Genomic DNA, 20,795 nt, shown 5'->3' on the forward strand with positions numbered 1-20,795 from the left:
ACACGTGGTTGAACACTTTGCCGGCACTGAAAAAGCGGTGAAATAAATGCACTGTTAACACAATTTACCTATAACAAATTAAAGCGAATAATTAGCGGTTAATTTAAGCAATTTAAATTATAAAATAAGCGAAATGCGGTTTATTAACAAAAAACGAAAGTAAAGAAATACTAATGGCGACTTGATGCAGCGAAAGCGTAGAAGCGAAAGATAATAAAGATAATTCGTCTTCTTCCTCGTTGACTTGGAGAAGAAGGCTAATGCGCATGTCCAGCGAGAGCGATAGCCAATCAATAATTCGTTCTATTGATGTCGACATCGATAGCCAATAGTAAAATTCAATACATGTGGCGTGATCGAGCGGTCGATTGGCGCAAGCGTGTGAAAATTAGCGGGAATGAGCGCTTGTCAGGTGCGTATTGTAAATTTGGGGAGCCCACAGTGACGTAGTGCTCACTAAGTGGGCCTGTTCACTGAACATTCTCCCCGGCGTTGGCGGCTGCGTCGACAAGATCATCCTCTTCATGCGTCAGTGGCAAGACACAAAGCTTTGTAATTGGGCGTACCAGCTCTGTGTTAACTGTCTTCACAGTTACCACGCGGATTTGTCCATCTGCTCCTGGGTGGACAGCAATCACTTTGGCTAATGGCCACTTGGTTGGCGGAAGATCCTCAGTGGTGATCAGTACAACTGAACCCACTTTGATCTGGTTGCGTTGATGATGCCACTTTGAAATGGCCTGGTAGCGGTGGATACAGTCCTGGTAGTAGCGTTTCCAGAAATGTTGCACCATTTGCTGGACTTGTTCCCAGTGCGAGAGCCGAGCAGGTTGTAAATCTGTCAGCGATGGCTCTGGGACTGCGGTCAATGACTGTCCGATTAAGAAATGACCTGGAGTTAATACAGCCAGGTCAGCAGGATCTTCATTAAGCGGTGTAAGCGGTCTGGAATTCAATATGGCTTCAATTTGAGCCAGTAGCGTCGAATACTGCTCAAGCGTCAATAGCGAGTCTCCGATTGTTCTTCGGAGGTGAAATTTAATAGATTTCACAGCGGCTTCCCATTTTCCTCCAAAATGTGGAGCTCCAGGCGGATTGAATTTCCAGTTCGTGCCATCTTGCGCGATCAGACTTGATAATTCTCGTAATGTGCGAGATCCTGCTGCGAATAGTCGTTTCAGCTCTTTTTCTGCTCCTACGAAATTGGTTCCACAGTCAGAATATAGCGTGTGGCAGATACCTCGGCGACTAGTGAAGCGGCGATAAGCGGCGATGAAAGCGGCAGCGGTGTAGTCAGTGACTAGCTCTAGATGAACAGCTGAGCTGAACATGCATACAAAGACAGCAATCCAGCCTTTGTATGTTTTTGCTCCACGTCCTTGAAACGTTTTTAGCGTGATGGGTCCAGCATAATCGAGTCCTGTATGCAAAAAGGCTCGAGTTGGCTGTACTCGTGCGGCAGGTAGTTGACCCATCAGCTGTTGAGCGCGTTCTCCACGATGTCTCGTGCAAATTACACAGCGTAGAATAAAGGATCTGACTGGAACACGGCCTCCAATGATCCAGACAGCTTTGCGTAATTCAGCGAGCGTGAGCTGAGTACCTCCGTGAAGCGTTTTGCGGTGCGAATCATCAATCAATATTGATGTAAGCGGTGAATGTCTCGGCAGTATTGCTGGATGCTTCTCTTCTGGGTCCAATAATGCGTTTTTTAAGCGGCCACCGACTCTCAGGACGCCCTGATGAGCGATGAACGGCGTCAGCGTAGTGATGCTGTTGTTTTTGGCAGATCATCACCATCTTGAAACGTATGAATCTCTCTAGCGAAATATTGTCCTTGAGTGAACTTAATCAAAGTCAATTTAGCGCGCTCCAGGTCTGATGGAGTAAGCGGGTAGGCCAGCGAAGATTGTGGAACTCTTTTGAAGCGGTCGATGACACGATGCCAGATGCTGAGCTTCCTAAGTAATGGAAACAGCTGCGAGTAATGCGATAGTAATTGTTGGAGAAGGCAATTTTCTGCTTTCCAAGTTACTAATGTCAGACCTTGGCGTTCTTCTCGATGCGTTGCGTTGTCGGTTGGAGGCTCAAGAGTGGGCCAAGAGGATTCTGGTTCATGAAGCCACGTAGGTCCATGCCACCAGAGAGCGTGTTGCTTTAGTTTTAGCGTAGGTATACCTCTTGAAGCGCAGTCAGCTGGGTTTTGTTTTCCTGGAATAAATTTCCAGGAGACATCTCGAAGCGTTTCTTGGATTTTTCCCACTCTATTGCGGACGAATGTCTTCCAGCGGGTTGCTGGACTTTTAATCCATGCGAGAGTCACGGCGGAGTCAGTCCAGAGATTTATCCTGACATTTCCAAGTGACTGAACTTCTTTAACATGAAGTATCAGTTGTGTTAACAACCATGCGGCTGATAATTCCAAGCGTGGAATTGTCATAGTCTTCAGCGGTGCTACTTGCGTTTTTGAACACAGAAGTGAGACTTTTGTGTTCCCATCAGCGTCAGTGACTCTCAAATACACAGCGGCAGCCATAGCGTTCTGCGAAGCGTCTGAGAACCCGTGCAATTCCATAGTTGCTCCAGGTGCTATATTATTCCAGCGTGGAATGCGGATGGATTCGATGTTTCGAAGATCCTCGCGGTATCCAGTCCATTTGTGAATGAGTGATGGTGACAATTGTTCATCCCATGACACTCTATCTAGCCACAGATCTTGCATAAAGATCTTGGCTTTGACGACTATTGGTGCAAGAAGTCCTAGCGGATCATACAGCTTAGCGATTTCAGACAAAATAGCTCTTTTTGTCTTGGGCGTCTCTGTCGGTAGCGTGTACTTGAACTGGAGAGCGTCAGTGCGTGAATTCCAGTACATGCCCAGGACTTTTACTGGTGCATCACTGATTTCTTTAAGCGGTGTATCCAGCTGCTTTTCTGGAGCTACTTCAGCGAGTAACCGTGGGCTATTGCTAGCCCATTTGGCAAGCGGGAAGCAGCCTGCTGCACACAGAGCTTTTGTTTGTACTGCAGCCTTGATAGCGTCTTCTTCGTTGTCTGCTCCACCGTAGATATCATCTACGTAGCGTGTTTTCAACATTGGAGCAACAGCTAGCGGAAAGCGGTGTCCTTCATCCTTTACTAGTTGGATAAGCACACGTACAGCGTCAAAAGGTGCACTAGCGGTTCCGTATGTGACTGTCTTGAGACAGTAAGCGTCTATTAAGTCATTCTCATCTATCCAGAGAATGCACTGAAGCGGCCAATCAAGCGAGTCGACCTCAATCTGTCTGAACATCTTGGTGATGTCAGTAGCGAATAGAATCCTGCTGCAACGGATTCTCAACATCACATCAAAAATGTCAATTTGCGTTTTGGGTCCTGCGTGGAGAATGTCGTTCAATGAAATTCCTGTAGATGTTGCACAGGAACCATTGAACACTGTGCGGAGCTTCGTAGTGGCACTATCAAGCTTCAATACCCCATGGTGAGGCAAGAAATAAGCGTTTGCGGGCAATTCGTTGACTGGTACTCGTACCATGTGTCCTAGTTGAATGTATTCTGCCATGAATGCACGATACATGTCAGAATATTCTTTTTCTCGCGACAAGCGAGTTATTAATCTGCGGAGTGACCCCATAGCTGCGTTGATAGAGTCGCCAAGTTGACTCTCAAGGGCCTTAAGCGGTAATCTCACTACGTAGCGTCCATCAGGCTGTCGATAATGCGTTTGACGAAAGTGAATTTCACATTCGTCTTCTTCAGCGGTGTTGAGCGGTGAACTTCCTGATGGAACTTCTTCCTGTTCCCAAAACTTAGCGATAGCGTCTTGTAATTCAGTATCTACTGACGCATGTAGTGCTGCGTGTGATGTTGAAGCGTGTTTAGCGGTGACAGCCCCATAGACGATCCAACCAAGCGTGGTGGATTGTGCAATAGGAGCATTGCGAGGTCCTCGTTGAATCTCTGCGTTCATGATCTGTGCGGCTGGTGATGCACCTAGAATAATATCTACAGGGCGTGGCTGTAGATACTGCGGGTCAGCGAGCTTGAGATTCTCAAGATGCGGCCATTTCGGATCAGCGATCACGAACGATGGAAGATCTACCGTCAGTGTTGGTAGAATATGCATGCTGACATGCATTGATGCGGTCGTACACAGCGAACGAAGCTCAATTGTGCTCACACCTAGTGAGCTTCCTGCGGAGACATTGCCGATGCCCTTGAGCATGACCATGTCACGCTGTAGCGGTTGTCCGAGCTTCTTGAAGAGCGTCTGTCTCATAAATGAGAGCTCTGAACCTTGATCAATCAAGACTCTGGCGGTGATTGGATTGCCATGATGCGGGCGGACCTGGACTAAGGCGGTAGCTAGTAATACTTGAGCGGAAAGCGAATCTGAAATAATCAACAGTTAATGTTGAGTTATAAGCGGTCTGATGGAACTTTTAGTTACCTTGTGCGGTGTCAACTTGTTGCGGTGAAGCTGATTTAGGCGGTACTTCTCGGTGAATAGAAGTGTGATGGCGTAGACTGCACTTCCTGCAGCCCTGAGCAGTCTTACAATCAGCTACACGATGTGGGCCCAAGCAATTGTAGCACAAGCGGTATTTCTCGACAATGTCGATTCGTTCCTCCACAGTAGCGGCCTTGAATGTCGGGCAAAACAGCATGTAGTGCTCCTCCGGGCACAGCGGGCAATTTCTCCTGGGCTTTCCCTTGTATTGAGCAGCGGTGTATGAAGATCTTGTCTTCGGTTGTTTGTCGTTGCGGGACCCACCTGATTTATGATTTTCAGGTTGCTTCTTGGGCTCAGAAGCTGGCTCCAAGTTCTCCCAAGCTCTGACTTTGGACTTGAGGAACTCGTGAAGTTGCGTATAGGTCGGCATGATATCAGTTAACCCAAGACTAGTCTCCCAGTCCTCTCTTACAGCGGGTGGCAAGCGGCGCAGCGTCAGGTGAATGATCATTAAGTCCCAGTTGTCAACTGGAACTCCTTGAGCCTTGATGGAGTCCAAAGCTTTTGATTGGATAAAAGCAAGGCGTCTAATTTCGCGGCTGATCGTGCGGGAACTGACTCTCCTACCAATAGATCTTCAAGATGTGATGCCACTACGCGGCGAGGATTCGAATAGCGGCTCTTCAGGAGATTCCAAGCGGGCTCAAATGAATCATCAGTGGATGACATGTTTCCAATAAGCTGGTGGGCTTCCTTTTCTGTGAAGGTTTTCAAATAATGCATCTTCTGACTGTTTTTAAGAAGAGCATTGTCAATAACAATGTCAGAGAATAGCTGACTAAATGATCCCCAGCGCTTAAAGTCTCCAGAGAAGCTCTGGAGCTTAATTTTTGGGAGTCCAGTACCCGATGAGCCTCCCAAGAAGGCGGTGCTGTGCATAGCCAGGTTTTGTTGCGTTTGTGCGGCTTCTCTGGCATCAATCTCCTGCTGAATGACGTCTTTGCGGGTGGCTATGCGGGTCTCCAAGATTGCATAGGTGGCGTGAGCGTTAGTATAATGATTCCCGACGTGGTACTCGTGTTCAAGTACTTCCGGGTACGTCTCAAAGATCAGCGAGTTTAAGTTAGTGATGTCCAGCCAAATCTTGGAGCTTTGTGTTGCCACTGACTCAATGGCGGTGATCGTAAGCGAGTTAAGCTCCTCGTTAGTTAAGCGATCCACCATGGCATACAAAGCATCCAGGTACTGCTTTTGCATAGCAATAGCAGTTTCAAACTGCATTGCGGTGTTTAATGTAGGACCGAGATCGAGTTTTCAGTCAATTAAAGCGGAAAGTTCAGCGTACCGGTGTACGAATGACTACCAGGAGCAGCACCCGATGTGCTCTGCGATGCTCCTGACACTCGACCTTTCCTAGCGGGATTACACTTCACTTAACACAGCACAATTTTTAGCGGTATAATTAATTAATTTAATTGAGATAGAGCCAGCCTGATCCGGCTCGAGGGACCAATGAATAATTACAGAAAGAGCGGAAAAGCGGGGATCAGGTTTAGGGTTGGATATCTCAATTAAAACGCGTAAATTATTATCAAAAATAACACTAGTAATTTATTTACATTAATTACACTCAATATTTAATATTCTTAATAGCGGGTTGTTAAGATAAAAGCGGATTTGTAAATTACAGCGTGGGTTGCAAAAGCGAAGCCGGTTGACACGTGGTTGAACACTTTGCCGGCACTGAAAAAGCGGTGAAATAAATGCACTGTTAACACAATTTACCTATAACAAATTAAAGCGAATAATTAGCGGTTAATTTAAGCAATTTAAATTATAAAATAAGCGAAATGCGGTTTATTAACAAAAAACGAAAGTAAAGAAATACTAATGGCGACTTGATGCAGCGAAAGCGTAGAAGCGAAAGATAATAAAGATAATTCGTCTTCTTCCTCGTTGACTTGGAGAAGAAGGCTAATGCGCATGTCCAGCGAGAGCGATAGCCAATCAATAATTCGTTCTATTGATGTCGACATCGATAGCCAATAGTAAAATTCAATACATGTGGCGTGATCGAGCGGTCGATTGGCGCAAGCGTGTGAAAATTAGCGGGAATGAGCGCTTGTCAGGTGCGTATTGTAAATTTGGGGAGCCCACAGTGACGTAGTGCTCACTAAGTGGGCCTGTTCACTGAACAGTGGTATTGATTTTGGTCACGGAAAAAGTCACGCTTGGCCAAGCCTGATCATGAATGATCGTACAAAGCCATTCTTCTTATTCTATTCAATCACAAATGGTCATGCCTGATCGAGCTTGGTCAAGCATGAATTATGTATGACTGTTCAAGGGATGTACAGTCGTGCATGATAGTCCCCACTGTGTTAAACGACTTTATGCATGATCAAGCTCTACCAAGCATGAATCATGCATGATCAAGCAAGTTTTTTGTATGGCCATACAAGGCCATACATGCAGATTCATACATGAACTTACAGTTCTGATGGTACACAGTCATGCACAGTCGAGTACGGTTGTGAATGATCATGCATAGTCATGACAGACCTTTGCGAAATAACACATGTTTAAAAGTACAAATTGAGTATTACCTAGCACAATCGTGCATGATCATACATGACTCATGTATTATCATGCATGCTGATTTTTTCCCGGGTAATTAGTAGATTTCATAGAAATCTAACTATTGTATTTGTCCTCATGACGCAAATTTTGAAAAATTTTGCTATTTTCTGACTCAGTTCGTCAACCTGGTTCAGAAAATACCATTAGTTCAAAAGTTTATATATGTATGTATTTATATATATATATATATATATATATATATACGTCGGAGAGTAAAGTACAGTGGAGTATTTCTCTGGCAATCTGATGGGAATATTCTTTAGAGTAGTAATATTTTTGTAATCCTCAATAATTAAAGAATGTACCCTTACTTCGAGTATGGTTGTAAAAATAAGTTTAACTAAATTGTTTTATTGCGGTAGGCTTAGACCTAGGTCGACACATGGTTGTCAACGTAGTCGTGGTCACAGGACGATAGGGATATCATAAATTACCAAGGGAAAAGGAAATATGCAGTTGTCATATTTTTTGAGAATCTTTGAGAAGACAGTCTTATTCTGGAATCGAGATCGTACAGACGTCCTGGTGATCACGAATTCGTTATCCTCCTAAGTCTGAGTGTATTGCAAAGCAATTTAACATCTTATCGTATTTTGTGTATTGTTGTGTTAGTGATAAGTGATAATTAATGATTGTGTTTATTCCTGCAATACGAATCTATTTTACTCATTTTTATTAATTGACATATTGTAACTCCGCATATTAATTTGATTGTAATAACAAAAATGAACGTACACGATAATTCTGATACTCCAACAATTATTCCTGACTTACTGACATATATATATATATCTATATATATATATATCTATATATAAGAGATTTCCACCTATATATTGACTCATCACGATATCTCTGGAAACATAAGGCGTAGAGATTTGAAATTTTGTAGGAATATTCCTTTCGCCGAGTAGAGGTCAGCTAAGAACGGATTTTACGAAATTCCACTCACAAGGGGGGTTGCGGGGGCGTTGACAATGGAAAATTCCCATTTTTAAACTATAGCTCCTATCGACTCCAAATTTAGTAGAAATCTCCTATATGTGATGTAGAAATGATCTATGAGCGGATTTTATGACAATCTACTCCCAATATGGATTGCGGGGGTGGGCGTTAACAATGAAAATTCAAAGTTTCCAAACTATAGCTCCTACAGACTCAAAATTTTGTAGGAATTTTCTGTAAGTGATGTAAAAATAATTTATAAACGAATTTTAGGATATCTCAACCCACAGGGGGTTGCGGGGGTGGATATTAACAATGAAAAATTTTAATTTTCAATCTATAGCTCCTACAGACTCCAATTGGGTAGGAATTTTCGCTAAGAGATGTAGAAATAATATAGGAACGAATTTTAAGATACCTCACAGGAGTTTGCGGGGGTGGGTGTTAACAATTCAAATTTTTAATTTCCAAGCTATAGCTCCTATAAACTCCAAATTTAGTAGAGGTCTTCTATATGTGATATAAAAATGATCTAATAATGGATTTTACAACGAATCAACTCCAATAAGGATCGTGGGGGTGAGTGTTAACCATAAAAAATCTTAATTTCCAAAATATAGCTTCTAAAAACTCTAAATTTGGTAGAAATTTTTTATCTCTTATGTAGAGATCACCTCAAAATGTATTTCAATAAAGTCTACTTCCGATAGGAATTGCGGAGGTGGGTGTTAAAATCTAAAATTTTCATTTCCAAACTGTAACTTCTACAGACTCCAAATTCGGTGAGAATCTTCGTGTATGATGTCTAGTTCAGTTAAGGGATTGCGGGGGCGTTGATAATGAAAATTTACCGTTTGTAAAATATAGCTCTCATAGACTCCAAATTTGGTAAAAATCTTCTACATGTAGTATAGAAATAATCTAAGAGCGGATTTAACGACGAATCACACCCAATAAGGATTGCGAGGGTGGGTGTTGACAAAAAAAAATCTTAATTTCCAAAATATAGCTTCTAAAAGCTGTAAATTTGGTAAGAATCTTTTATTTGTCATGTAGAGATCGTCTCAAAACGGATTTCAATAAATTCTATTTCCAACAGGGATTGCGGGGCTGGGTGTTAGAATTTCAAATTTCCATTTTCAAACTGTAACTTTTACAAACTTGAAATTAGTTCGGAATCTTTCATTTGTCATGAGGAGATCATCTCAAAACGGATTCCGAAAAATTCTACTTCCGATAGGGATTGCGGGGGCGTTAACAATGAAAATTTCTCATTTCCAATCGATAGTTTTTATAGACTCAAAGTTTTGTTGGAATCTTTTATTTATAATGTAAAAATCATCTCGAATAGGATCTTACGAAGTTCCTCCCCCACATAGGAGTGCGGGAATGATAATTGTCAAAAAATTCATATTCTTTAAATACAGTTACTACAAATATAAAATTTGATAGAATCTCAAGAGAAACAGACAAATACCGGGATGGCCTCCAAGGTCAACGGATTTAAATATTTTTCTTACTTAATAGTGATATTTTCTTACAACAATTGTCTCTTTGGCAGCGGCAAAAAAGTCATTGTAACGTTTCCAAAATTTAACATTACATATAGCTATTCAGTCAACGGACTAAGAATTTTACATACATTTTATTTTTGCTGATCACATAATCGATGAATTGTTCTCATTACGGAATTGCGAAAATGTAACAGATTAAAAGCATTGCATTTTCTAAACACATGAGATATAGAAAAGAAATTTGAGATATTGAAAATATGAAAAAAAATAAATAAAAATAAAACATAAAATTTAATTTATTTCCTTTTCAATTCGCCCAGCGAAGCGGGCGAGAAACCGCTAGGATATATATATATAGCATATATATATATATATATATATATATATATATATATATATATATATATATATATATATATATATATATTTATATATATATATATTATATATATTATATACTAGCTGACCCGGCAAACGTTGTTTTGCCATGTGAATAATTTCTAGAGAATTTCTAGTGTAGAAAAAATATTACTAACTTATTGGAAGTGTATAAGGATGTGGAATATGAGTGAAAAAGGCCTGGAGCACTGTGAACGATGAGGGAATGTTGTTTAAAAATAACAAAACACCAAACATTAATTGTTTTAATTTATTAAAAGTAATAATTATTTATATAATTAATTAATTACATAATATTAATCTCTTAATGCTGCAGCGTGAACAATATTTTTTGTTAGCCCGTCTTTAGCTAATACAAACAAACTTGATGGTTTACCCACTCGAGAGCATGCAACGTATAATTGTCCGTGTGAAAAACATGGTGTGCTCAAATCTAAGCCACAAACAGACATTGTTTGGCCTTGGGATTTATTAATAGTCATTACAAATGCCAATCTAATCGGAAATTGAATACGCTTAGATTGAATTGGCACATCTGTGGGTATAATAGGTATTCGTAGTATCAATATATTTTCAATTCGAAACTTGCCATTTAAAATGGTGCCTTCGATAACGTTTTTCATTAATTTTTTAATGACTAATCGCGTACCGTTGCATAGCCGTGGCGGGTTCAAATTACGAAGCAAAATAATTGGAGATCCAACCTTCAATTGTAAGTTATGTGGTGGCATGCCTGGCAAATATAGTGAGTTCAAAAACTCTGTTGGAAAATTTACAGCTTCAGTGTCATCGCAAACTGTATCAATAAATTTATATGATACCAAGTCCCCTGGCAATAACTGTTGTATCTTCAGATTTAAAATGTCAACGTCCACATTTTTTGCAGCTAACATTGCTCTTTCTGCAAGCCACTCGAGATTTATGTAATTCGTGTGTACATCGGGAAATATTTGTTCAATGAGAGCATCTTGCGAATCAATGATTGTGCAGAAATCATTCGCTAATTTTATGTATCCAGTTTCAGCTATAGTGACTTTTCCATCGCCGATATCTAAGAGTTGTTTTGAGAATGTTTCAGCGGATGGATCTTGAAGCATTTGAACGCGCATATTTACTTTCAGCTGTACTATTTCAACATTACGCCACAATGTCGATGATTTTAAGCAGGCGTTGATTTCATCAGCGGATGTTGAATTTGAAATGACGGGAAGTGTTTGTCTGAAGTCACCTGAAAGAACTAACAGAGTGCCACCAAATAGTTTGTCGTTGTTTTTAATATCTTTCAATGTCCTGTTCAACGCCTCAAGCGAATGTTTGTGTGCCATGGCACATTCATCCCAGATGATAATTTTACACTGTTTCAGCACTGTGGCTATGGACGATTGTTTTTTTATGTTGCACACTGAGTCAGGGTTATTTTGAATATTTAGTGGTAGCTTGAATACTGAATGAGCTGTTCTGCCTCCATCCAATAAAGTTGCCGCAACGCCCGATGATGCAACGGCCAATGCGATGCCATTATTGGATCGTATTTTCGCGAGAATTAGCGAAATAAGGAATGTCTTGCCAGTTCCACCTGGTGCACCTAAAAAGAAGAACCCACCTTGTCCTGCTGAAACTGCGAGCATAATGCGGTCGTAAATGGTTCTTTGTTCCTCATTCATTAGTGGGACATTGCGAGTAACAATCGCCGCCGTTTCTACAGTATTGTACTGCATTTCACGATTCATTTCAGTGTTCATTAAATCAGTTGCACCTCGATTTGGCGAATTCATACTGAAATGACTGAGTGGTAAGTTGGCAATGATAATGCAAAGATCCTCAATAGCAATCAATGCTTCATTGTACATATCGTCGCTGAATGTTATCGCTAGGTCGTTACACCGTGTACGATGTTGATGCAATATATCATCAGTCATTGAATCTTATATTATGGTTGCAAAATAACAGAGCAAAATATTTTACTTTTTATGAAATTCGTAAAATCTATCTACTAAGACTGAAAAAAAGTTTGACATACACAACGACGCACACCAAGTACGTTCCAAAATTATTTCTTTAATTTTTAAATTTACAACAAAATGTTTTTTAATTTCCAAAAATTATATACAATCATATCGGTTACTTGGATTTTTTAATATTTTCATTTTATATCTTTTTGTAAAGAAAAAAAAATTTTTTTTTCTTAAAAGTCTTATGAACGTGGACTTGGCGCGATTTTTTACAGTGAAACTGTTTTTGTTCGAATTATAGTATTTTTTGTAATTATAATAAAAATTGACAATTGGTACCAAATCTCGCATTGGCTGCATTTTTCATAACAAACTATCCACTTGAAGCTACAGTTTATGTAGAAATAATTCCAGCGCACCCTGGCGGGTGTAGGTGCAAGCTGTGAAATATCTTTTACTAACTGTAGTTTCCCATCTATAGAAGGATCACCATGGATTCTCGAATTATTTAGTCTGTGGCATGTCACTTTCTCCATAAGAAAAAAGTCAGGATCTAAAAATCTGGGTCGCTATAGTTTGTGCCAGTGAATTTAATTAATTTTAAATATAATTTATTATTTTCAAAGACCATTATTAATTAATATTGATAATATAACATTTAACGTATTATTATAGAGTATCATTGAAGAAAAAAAATGTCTGTAGAATGAATAACATTTTGCAACCTTAAAATATCGTTCTGCTTACGGTAAACACACTCAGTAGTCTGGCGCTCCGTTTACAATGGATTTGAACGGAACTTTGCGCCAGATTCTACCGAATCTGTGGATATCTTTCCGATTTTTCGAAAATCTTTGATTTTCTTAGCGGGAAGTTAAAAATGCAAAAACAATCGAAGAAAAATGTTAAAAACAATCTGAAAGGTTTTATTATAGTAAAAATTTAGCTATACCGTATAAATATAAAATCATTAATTATCATATGAATTTAATTCAATATTATTTAAGATTTTCTGAATCAACTAATTTTGGAGTTGCCAAGTATCAATAGTTTACAATCGATAATTATAAAATATTTCAATTATTTATTTAAAATATATGTTTCTTATAAAATATTTCATTATTTATCCCTTCAGTACCCACGTTCTTTTTAGTGTCTCACTTGCACTGCAGCGACATCCTATAAGTTGAATGTTGTTGCGTGAGAAAAATTCTCATAGCGAGGGTACTGAAGGGTTATTATTTAACCTAGTGAAAATATCTTTTTAATTAATATTTATTCAAAAATAATATTAATTACATGTATTAAAAGACAAACATTGTAGTACGAAATTATATTTTGTTTCCAATAAAATTCCGGAAAATTATTAAAATGGTCTATAATATTTATTTATTTATTCATTTCAAATAGAATAAACGCCGATCGGCTATATACATATAAGTTTTTTACAAGATTAAATAATTAAATGATTAGATAGCATTATTTTTGTGCATGAACTAGAAAAAATATAAAGATAAGAAGTTATTGCACAGATTAATAGACTAATGGAGTAGTAATAAGTTTTTTACATTAGATGCAAAGGAGGAGAGTGAACCGCCGAAGTAATCTAAATCAGTACAGTGATAATTAACTAAGTCCGCAATTATGTTTATTGGTCCATAACACACGTAGTTTTTTGTTGTTTTTATTAAGTACAGCAGCCTTCGAGATCTCAGATCTGGTCTTGAGCAGATGAAACTAAACTGTTCCAAGATTTCAGGAGAGTCGATGTCCATTGATTGTTTTGTAAAAGTGGATTAGGTCAGCGCACTGTCTACGACTCTGCATACTATTTATCTTGTACTGACTGTAAATATCGTCAATATTCCTTGAACGTAGACGGTATCCAATGTATTTGCAGAGCTTGCATTGGATTTTTTCTATTTTACTTATCATTATATTCGTAGCAGGAGACCATACTATTGATCCGTATTCAAGGATCGGTCTGAATAAGGAGTTGAAAAGATGAACCAATGTGTGGTTGTTTTTAAAGTCTTTCCCGGATCTGAGGATATACCCAAGAACTTTGTAAGCTTGCGAGACAATCTTGTCAATGTGTACTGAGAAAGTAAGTTTAGTATCGAAGGTAATCCCAAGATCCTTGATCGAGGAAGAGTTCGGCAATTGTTGTCCATTAATATTATAATTATGCGTCCTGTAGCCATGTGATCTGGTGAATATCATTATTGCGCATTTATTGATGTTCAAGTTGAGTTTATTCTTATGGCACCAACTGTGCAATTTGTCAATATCCAGCTGAATTATACGATGGTCAGTCTCGCTATTTATTTTTCTGAATATTTTCATGTCATCAATATATAGTAGGTATTCGAAATCAAGGTTGTCAGCTATGTCATTGATAAAGATGTTAAAAAGTATAGGTCTTAGATGAGAGCCTTGAGGAGCGCCAGAATTCACACTGTATTCATCAGAGATCTGACCATTCACTCTCATCTGCAGAGATCTACCCGTTAAATATGAGCGGAACCAATTCAGGGCAGTACCAGTAACTCCATAGTGGTGGAGTTTGTCTAACAATATCTCATGATCGACCAGGTCAAAAGCTTTGCTAAAATCAGTGTATAATATATAAACATCTAGGCCCTGGTTCATGGCATTGATTATGTAATTTACGTATAGGTACAAGTTTGTTGAAATGGATCTGCCATTAATAAATCCGTGTTGTTTGGATGTGATAATGTTTTTGAAAGCTGATGTTACTTGAGGTAGAATTATTTTTTCAAATAGTTTAGCAATAGCTGATTGGATGCAGATCGGTCTGTAGTTAGTGAAATCCGATCTTTCTCCGGTTTTGCACTTACATCACTTTTACGTCATAATGATATCATTATCACAATATAGATTTTCGGTTTGATCAGTTTGTGTTCAAAAGTATATCATAGATTCTGAAAAACTGCGTGGAATACTGCCAACCGCGTGAAAATCAATTCATTCATTTAGAAATTATTGCAGTTTGAAAATTCAAAAAATACTGTTTTATAAAATTTTTATTAGACTTTTGAGCTCTAAGAGCTCAAAAGCTTAGAACAGCTTACTCTATGAGCTCAGAGAGCTCGAAATAAGTGCAATTTCAAGAGCTTATTTATGGAATTAGCAGGAAGTTGCAGGGAAGGCCTTTAGGGTCAACCGTTTTCCAGATTTTTAACTACCCGCTAAGAAAATCGAAGATTTTCGAAAAATCGGGAAGATATTGGTTTTACCCCGTTTTGCAAAAATCGAGGTTTCAACAGATCTCGACGTTTTAAAGCCCTAAGAAGCTTCCCTGACTATTTTTACGATGATGTCCGTACGTCTGTACGTATATATATACATGTGTGTGTGTGTGTGTTTTTTTTTTTTTTTTTTTTTATAGAGGACGTAAAATACATTTACGTATGCCAGGACTTGGTGTTGGTGCCAAGACTAGTTGTTTGTCTGGGTATGTCGGACTCAGAAATCAATTTTATTTTGCAACAATATCGACAAAACATCCTCCTCTCTCCTTTCCCCATAGATGTTACAGGGAAGACTGAATCGGGACCACGTTAGCATTACTTCAATCCAGTCCATGTTGTGTCTCACGACACCTACTTCTTGTTACTACTGGTTTCTAATCCCTTTCTGTGATTTTTTCTTTTAAAAGACGCTGCGCGTAGGCTGCGACAGCTGACCAGTTTTCTTCTTTTTTGATTATGCAGGTTACCAAGCTCTTAGGGGAGAGCGTGGTGCATATTGTTTCTTCGGTGCTGATTCTGTCGTCCTCCCACCGATCACATGTGATCGAAAAACATGGACTCGAAAAACGTGTGCTCGGCGTTGTCAATTTTGTCTGGGCAGTATTTGCACGTTGGTGTGCTGTGCAAACCCATCTTGAAAAGATAGGCATTGGACTGCCCATGTCCTGTCAATTGATGTTTGGAATCAGGTGCGCCGACCATTTGCCCGTCTCTCCCGATGTCCATCGGTCCTGCCACTCTTGCTGCGTTTCCGCCTTTATCCTTGTTCTTGCGTCCTTCATGTTTTCGTCACTTTTTTTAGCGTCATATAGTTTTGCTCTTTTGAACGCTAATAGGTCGATGGACGCGGCTCCCGCAATGACCAATATAGTGCTTCGGAAACTTTGCGGTAGGCGCAGGCAACCCTGAGAGCGCCTTGCCCTTGTACTGCTGCTATCTTTCGCCGGTAGGTCTTCTGCTTTAATATGTCTGCCCATATCTCCGCTCCATAAAGCAGTACCGAGTGGACTGCTTCTAGAAGAACTCTTCTCTTTTTTGTTCTTGGTCCCATGGTGTTGGCTATAATTCGTGCTAGGCTAGACACTGTCTTGCTGGCTTTCTTGCATGCACTGTCGAGGTGTTCGCAGAAAAATAGTTTCTCGTCTATCATTACCCCTAGATAGCGCAGGGCCCTTGTTGACGTCAGTGTTGTTTCTTCCATGTTCACAGCGAATGGTTTTGGGAACCATTTTTGACGTGTCAAAACGACCATCTCGGTTTTCTGTTTGGCAAGTTTCAGGTGATGCTTATCAAGCCAAGTCTCGACAGCGTCAATAGTTTCCCGAACTAGCATTTCGGCCTCTTCTACGCTGTCTACCACTATAGTGGCCGCAACGTCGTCTGCAAAGCCTGTTAGCTCTACTTACTCTGGCAAAGGCAAAGAGAACCAATCTCTGCCGCTTCCAGACCGCGGGAAACGTGCCAGTTACCAAGTATGCGTTGTAGGTGTTCAAGAGTATGTCTGGGTATTCCAGGGCTACAATCTTGATCACCGATGCCGGGATGTCATCAGGTCCAGGTGCTTTTCCTGTTTTGAGTGTCTTAGCCGCGGCTTGTAGTTCCTTAGTTGTGAAGGGTGTTACTTCGCTGTTTTTTGCGTAGTGTTTCATCTCCCGCGGCAGGTGTTTGGAGAAAAGCTCCGCTACAATGCTGTCCATTAAGGTAGGAGACTTCGGCGCTTCTGGTGAAGCCTTTCCAAGTCGTTTGGTGACAATTTGGTAGGCTTTACCCCAGATGTCCTTGTCGAGATCATTACAGATCTCTTTCCATAACATCGCTTTTCTTGCTTTGATGGCTCGGTTTAGCGTCTTTTTGGCCTACTTGTACTCTTTTGAATACAAGTCCTGGCTTGGGAAGCGTTTCGAGGCTCTCGTTGCGCGGCGACGTAGCTTGCGGCATATTTTGCGAAGTTCTGCAATGTCTGTTGACCACCAGTACGCCGGCCTGTGAAAACTCTGATTTTTCAGCCGCGGCATAGAAGCGTCACATGTGGCAGTAATCTCCTTCATGGTATTTAGCACTGCCTTTTCCGTCTCGCTGCAGGTATCCGGAGTCGGGTTGTTCTGAAGGATAGACCAGTTTCGTGCAAGTGAAGCTCGCAATGCCTTTGGATCAAGCCTCTTGGCATTCCACTTCCGCTTAGAAAGTTCGCGTTGTAAAACCGGAGCATATACCAATCCGACGTTTAATGTTACGAACTGGTAATCACTGCCACTGTATTCTTCGGATACAGTCCAGTCTTCGATCATGTTGGTAGTCCTTGGAGTCACCAACGAAATGTCGAGAATGGATTCTTGGTACCCTGGTCTTCTAAAGATCGTGGTACTTCCGGTGTTCAGCACTATGAGGTTGAGTCTAGCCGCGACGTCAGCGACCTCGTAACCTCTAGTATCGGAGAAAGCAGCGCCCCACTCAGCCGATTTAGCGTTGAAGTCTTCGGCTACGATGACTTCGCCGTCGAACTTAGTGACCGCATCTTCTATATTTGCCAGTTTCTGTCGGAACACACTAATCCCTTCGTTAGGTGAGAGATAGACGCTCATGAAGTAGGTTGTAGGGGTTTGAATCCAGACAAAACCTGCTCCACTTTCGCTGTTGCTGATGGTAACGTTCGTTGTGTTCACAATCCAAATTGCTGCCGTGCCAGTTTCGTCGGCGAACCATGTTTTACCTTCGATGTTTAGATATTGCTCGCAGATAAAGCAGACGTTGATTTTATCTTTAAAGACACGCTGGCGCAGCAGGTTTTGCGCCAAGGCGCACCTATTCAGGTTGCCTTGTAGTATGCGTGTCATTTATGCCCTCTCGTGGCTTCTGCAAGTACTGTGCGAAATGCCTTGTAAGCTCTAGTGCCAGAAATATGGTATAGACCATCCTGGGCATTTTGTCCGGAACACAAAGGAAGCATTTTGGCTTCTCCGTTCAGTTTACGGCCTTGTGGTTCTCTCCGCCACATTTGTAGCAGCACCTGCTTCTGTCTGGTCCTGCACACTGACGTGTTTGGTGTCCAAAACCAAGACATTTAAAACAGCGTGTTACTTTTGCAATTTGGCGTATACGACAGTTCACCCAACCGATCATTATACGGGCCTTGTCAAGGGCCTTAATCGCACTGGCCTCGTCTACTTCGCAGAAGGCGAATTGAATAAAGAGGCATCGTCTACTTCGCGAAGGCTGCCCGATTTCCTCGTGATGTCGGTTTTATCAAATTTACCCGTTTGACCTCCAGGCTGTCAGTGAATTCACGTTTGAGTGCTTCACGGACTTCGCTCTCGGTAGAGATTTCATCCAAGTCGAGGATCTCGATCGTTGTTGTTGGTGTTAGCGTCTTGACCGTGCCGATGTTTGCAGTGGCTGACTTTACTGCCTCGCTGAAAGCCTCGCTGTCTTCGGTCTTTTGAGCCATTTCAAGGAGAAAGCCTCCGTATTTCGTTTTTTTAATAGACTTTATGTCTACGCCCGTCTCGACAGGGCTTACCTTGGCCTTGATTTCTTTGAGGAGATCGGCGTATGTTTGCCCTTCAGCTGGTTGGAAAAGCACAGCCTTAGTTCTTGTCTTCTTTCTCCTCGGTTTCTTGGAGCCACCATTGCTTGGTTGGTTTTGGGCTGTAGCATATTGAGCCGCTGGCTCCTGTTCTTTCTTTTTCTTGTTTTGCCGAGTCACTTTGGTCCAGGTATCATCCCGGGCTGTCTTTTTTTATGCTGGCTTGTGAATTGCTGAAGAAGGGCTGAGCGTGGACAGCTGCCTCTTCTTGCTGTTGTCTTTTCCTTGCTGTGGTGGTTTTTTAGGAGTGACCAAGAGTGGCTGTGGTTTTTTGGTCAGGCCTAGGGTTGTTTGGGTCGATGACGCCGACATGCCTGGAGATTTGTTGGCCAGCCTATATGCCGTAGTGATGGAGGTAACCAATTTCCTGATCTCATGGTGGAGATTCTTCTTGTCTTTGATGAAGTCAGCTAACTCTTCGATCTTGCTGCCAAGCTGCTCCATTGGCGACTGTTGGCCAGTGACGGTCAGTGCAGAGTTAATCCTTCCTCGGTAGGTTTGAATATTGACGGGAGCAAAAGGTCCTCCACTTTTAGGAGGAACTTTTAATCGCTGTTCATCTTCTTCCATCCGGAGTTTTTTCGTTCTCCCTGTAGCATTTCCAGACAGCAGAGCCATGGGGTCCACTCCGCTGTCGTAACGGTCGCTTGATAACGACGAGTTCAGGCCCGTTTGCACGCCTTCCCTCCCCGGCACTGAGGTATCTAACCCCTGTACTGTAGACAATGTTTGAAAGTTCTGTGACATTTCCATATTGTTGTTGGTGTTATTCATTTCGCACTACCCGGAGAACACATGTAGGGTATAAAAGCAGAACCTACGGACGTGTGTGTGTGTGTGTGTTTTTTTTTTTTTTTTTTTTTTATCTTAGGGGGGGGAATCCTTTTTACGGATTCCAGGCATAGCTGTTCGGCCTGGATATGTGGCGACTCGACGCAGCGTCATACTAAAACTCAACGCTAACGCCCCTACCCACTAAACCCTAAACCCCTTTTCTTCTTTCCTCTAATCCCTCATGGAAACCGCCGTCAGGCATTACTTCGTGAGGGGAGGATCTAGCTACTGCTATTCCTTCTGGTGGCTAAGGTGTTATTTTTCCTTCCTTCTAGTTTCTGTCATTTGCCCTTTTTCTTTCAATGGAACGCAGCTCTGTAAGCACTTCGGTGGTAAACGTGCTTGTGGCGTTTCAGGCAGCTTCGGATGACAGCATTTCTTCTACTATTGACTCTGGTGTGATTTTCTTGTTCAGGATCTTCTCTAACTCATCACGCTGTGGGTTAAAACGAGGGCACTCAAAGAAAACGTGCTCCGCATTTTCAGCAACTCTTGGGCAAGACGGACACTCTGGGGAATTATCGTGCTTAAAGCGATAAAGGTACTCCCGGAAACAGCCGTGTCCTGACAACATCTGGGTCAGATAGTAGTTGGCCTCGCCGTGATTCCGGTTAAGCCAAACGTTAATCCTTGGTATGAGACGGTGTGTCCATCTCCCTGTTGTCGCGGCGTCCCACTGCGATTGCCATCGTGCGATGCTGTTCTGCCGTTCTTCAGCTCTGAGTTCCTCGGCACTTAGTGTGGTTGACCTCTTTCGTTGGTAAAGGTTCCGTCTTTCCTCAGCTAGAACTCTAAGCGGCAGAGTTCCGGAAATGACACACACTGCTACTTCTGATATCGTGCGGAATGCACTGGCTAGTCTTACAGCGCTCAGTCGATATACTGGTCCAGCTTTTCTCCATGATTCTTGCAACTTCAGCGCGTCTGCCCAAATGGATATTCCATATGCGAGCACCGTTGTGACAACTGATGATAGTAGTAGTCTCCTGCTCTGCTTTGGCCCTCCGACGTTCGGCATCAATCGTGCGAGACTAGCCCTCACTACTGACGCTTTGGCACTGACGTGTTCCACTTGCTGTTTAAAGTTGAGACGGGCATCAAGTATCACTCCCAAATATCGGATGTAAGGTTGTGATGTGATTTCTTGTTCGCCGACTTTCAGCTTGATGGTCTCTAACACTTTTCTGCTGGATATAA

At 41.4% G+C, this 20,795-nt stretch overlaps 2 protein-coding genes across 2 annotated transcripts; both read right to left on the minus strand.

The window, feature by feature from the left end:
- Positions 1-470: 470 nt before the first annotated feature.
- On the minus strand, positions 471-5,737 carry LOC123267911. The gene is made up of 4 exons (XM_044732798.1): positions 5,248-5,737; positions 4,454-5,017; positions 1,798-4,395; positions 471-1,690 (listed from the first exon to the last, which is right to left on the minus strand). Exons 1-4 carry the CDS (start codon positions 5,735-5,737, stop codon positions 471-473), a joined length of 4,872 nt encoding a protein of 1,623 aa, XP_044588733.1.
- A 1,208-nt stretch (positions 5,738-6,945) lies between these two features.
- On the minus strand, positions 6,946-11,873 carry LOC123267912 (ATP-dependent DNA helicase pif1-like). The gene is made up of 2 exons (XM_044732799.1): positions 10,927-11,873; positions 6,946-7,018 (listed from the first exon to the last, which is right to left on the minus strand). Exons 1-2 carry the CDS (start codon positions 11,871-11,873, stop codon positions 6,946-6,948), a joined length of 1,020 nt encoding a protein of 339 aa, XP_044588734.1.
- Positions 11,874-20,795: the final 8,922 nt, after the last annotated feature.

This window comes from Cotesia glomerata, linkage group LG6 (genome assembly GCF_020080835.1).
Source record: "Cotesia glomerata isolate CgM1 linkage group LG6, MPM_Cglom_v2.3, whole genome shotgun sequence".
Classification (NCBI taxonomy): domain Eukaryota; kingdom Metazoa; phylum Arthropoda; class Insecta; order Hymenoptera; family Braconidae; genus Cotesia; species Cotesia glomerata.

What these genes read in the sequence shown, in the direction of transcription:
- LOC123267911 (XM_044732798.1), bottom strand. Translation starts at nt 5,737, where the DNA reads ATGCAGTTTGAAACTGCTATTGCTATGCAAAAGCAGTACCTGGATGCT. An exon ending in ACAAGTTGACACCGCACAAG is followed by an intron (nt 4,396 to 4,453) that starts GTAACTAAAAGT and finishes TGATTATTTCAG; the next exon opens with ATTCGCTTTCCGCTCAAGTA. An exon ending in GATTCATACGTTTCAAGATG is followed by an intron (nt 1,691 to 1,797) that starts GTGATGATCTGC and finishes TATTGGACCCAG; the next exon opens with AAGAGAAGCATCCAGCAATA.
- LOC123267912 (XM_044732799.1), bottom strand. Translation starts at nt 11,873, where the DNA reads ATGACTGATGATATATTGCATCAACATCGTACACGGTGTAACGACCTA. An exon ending in TTCTGCACAATCATTGATTC is followed by an intron (nt 7,019 to 10,926) that starts GCAAGATGCTCT and finishes TATTTCGCAAAG; the next exon opens with GTCTGTCATGACTATGCATG.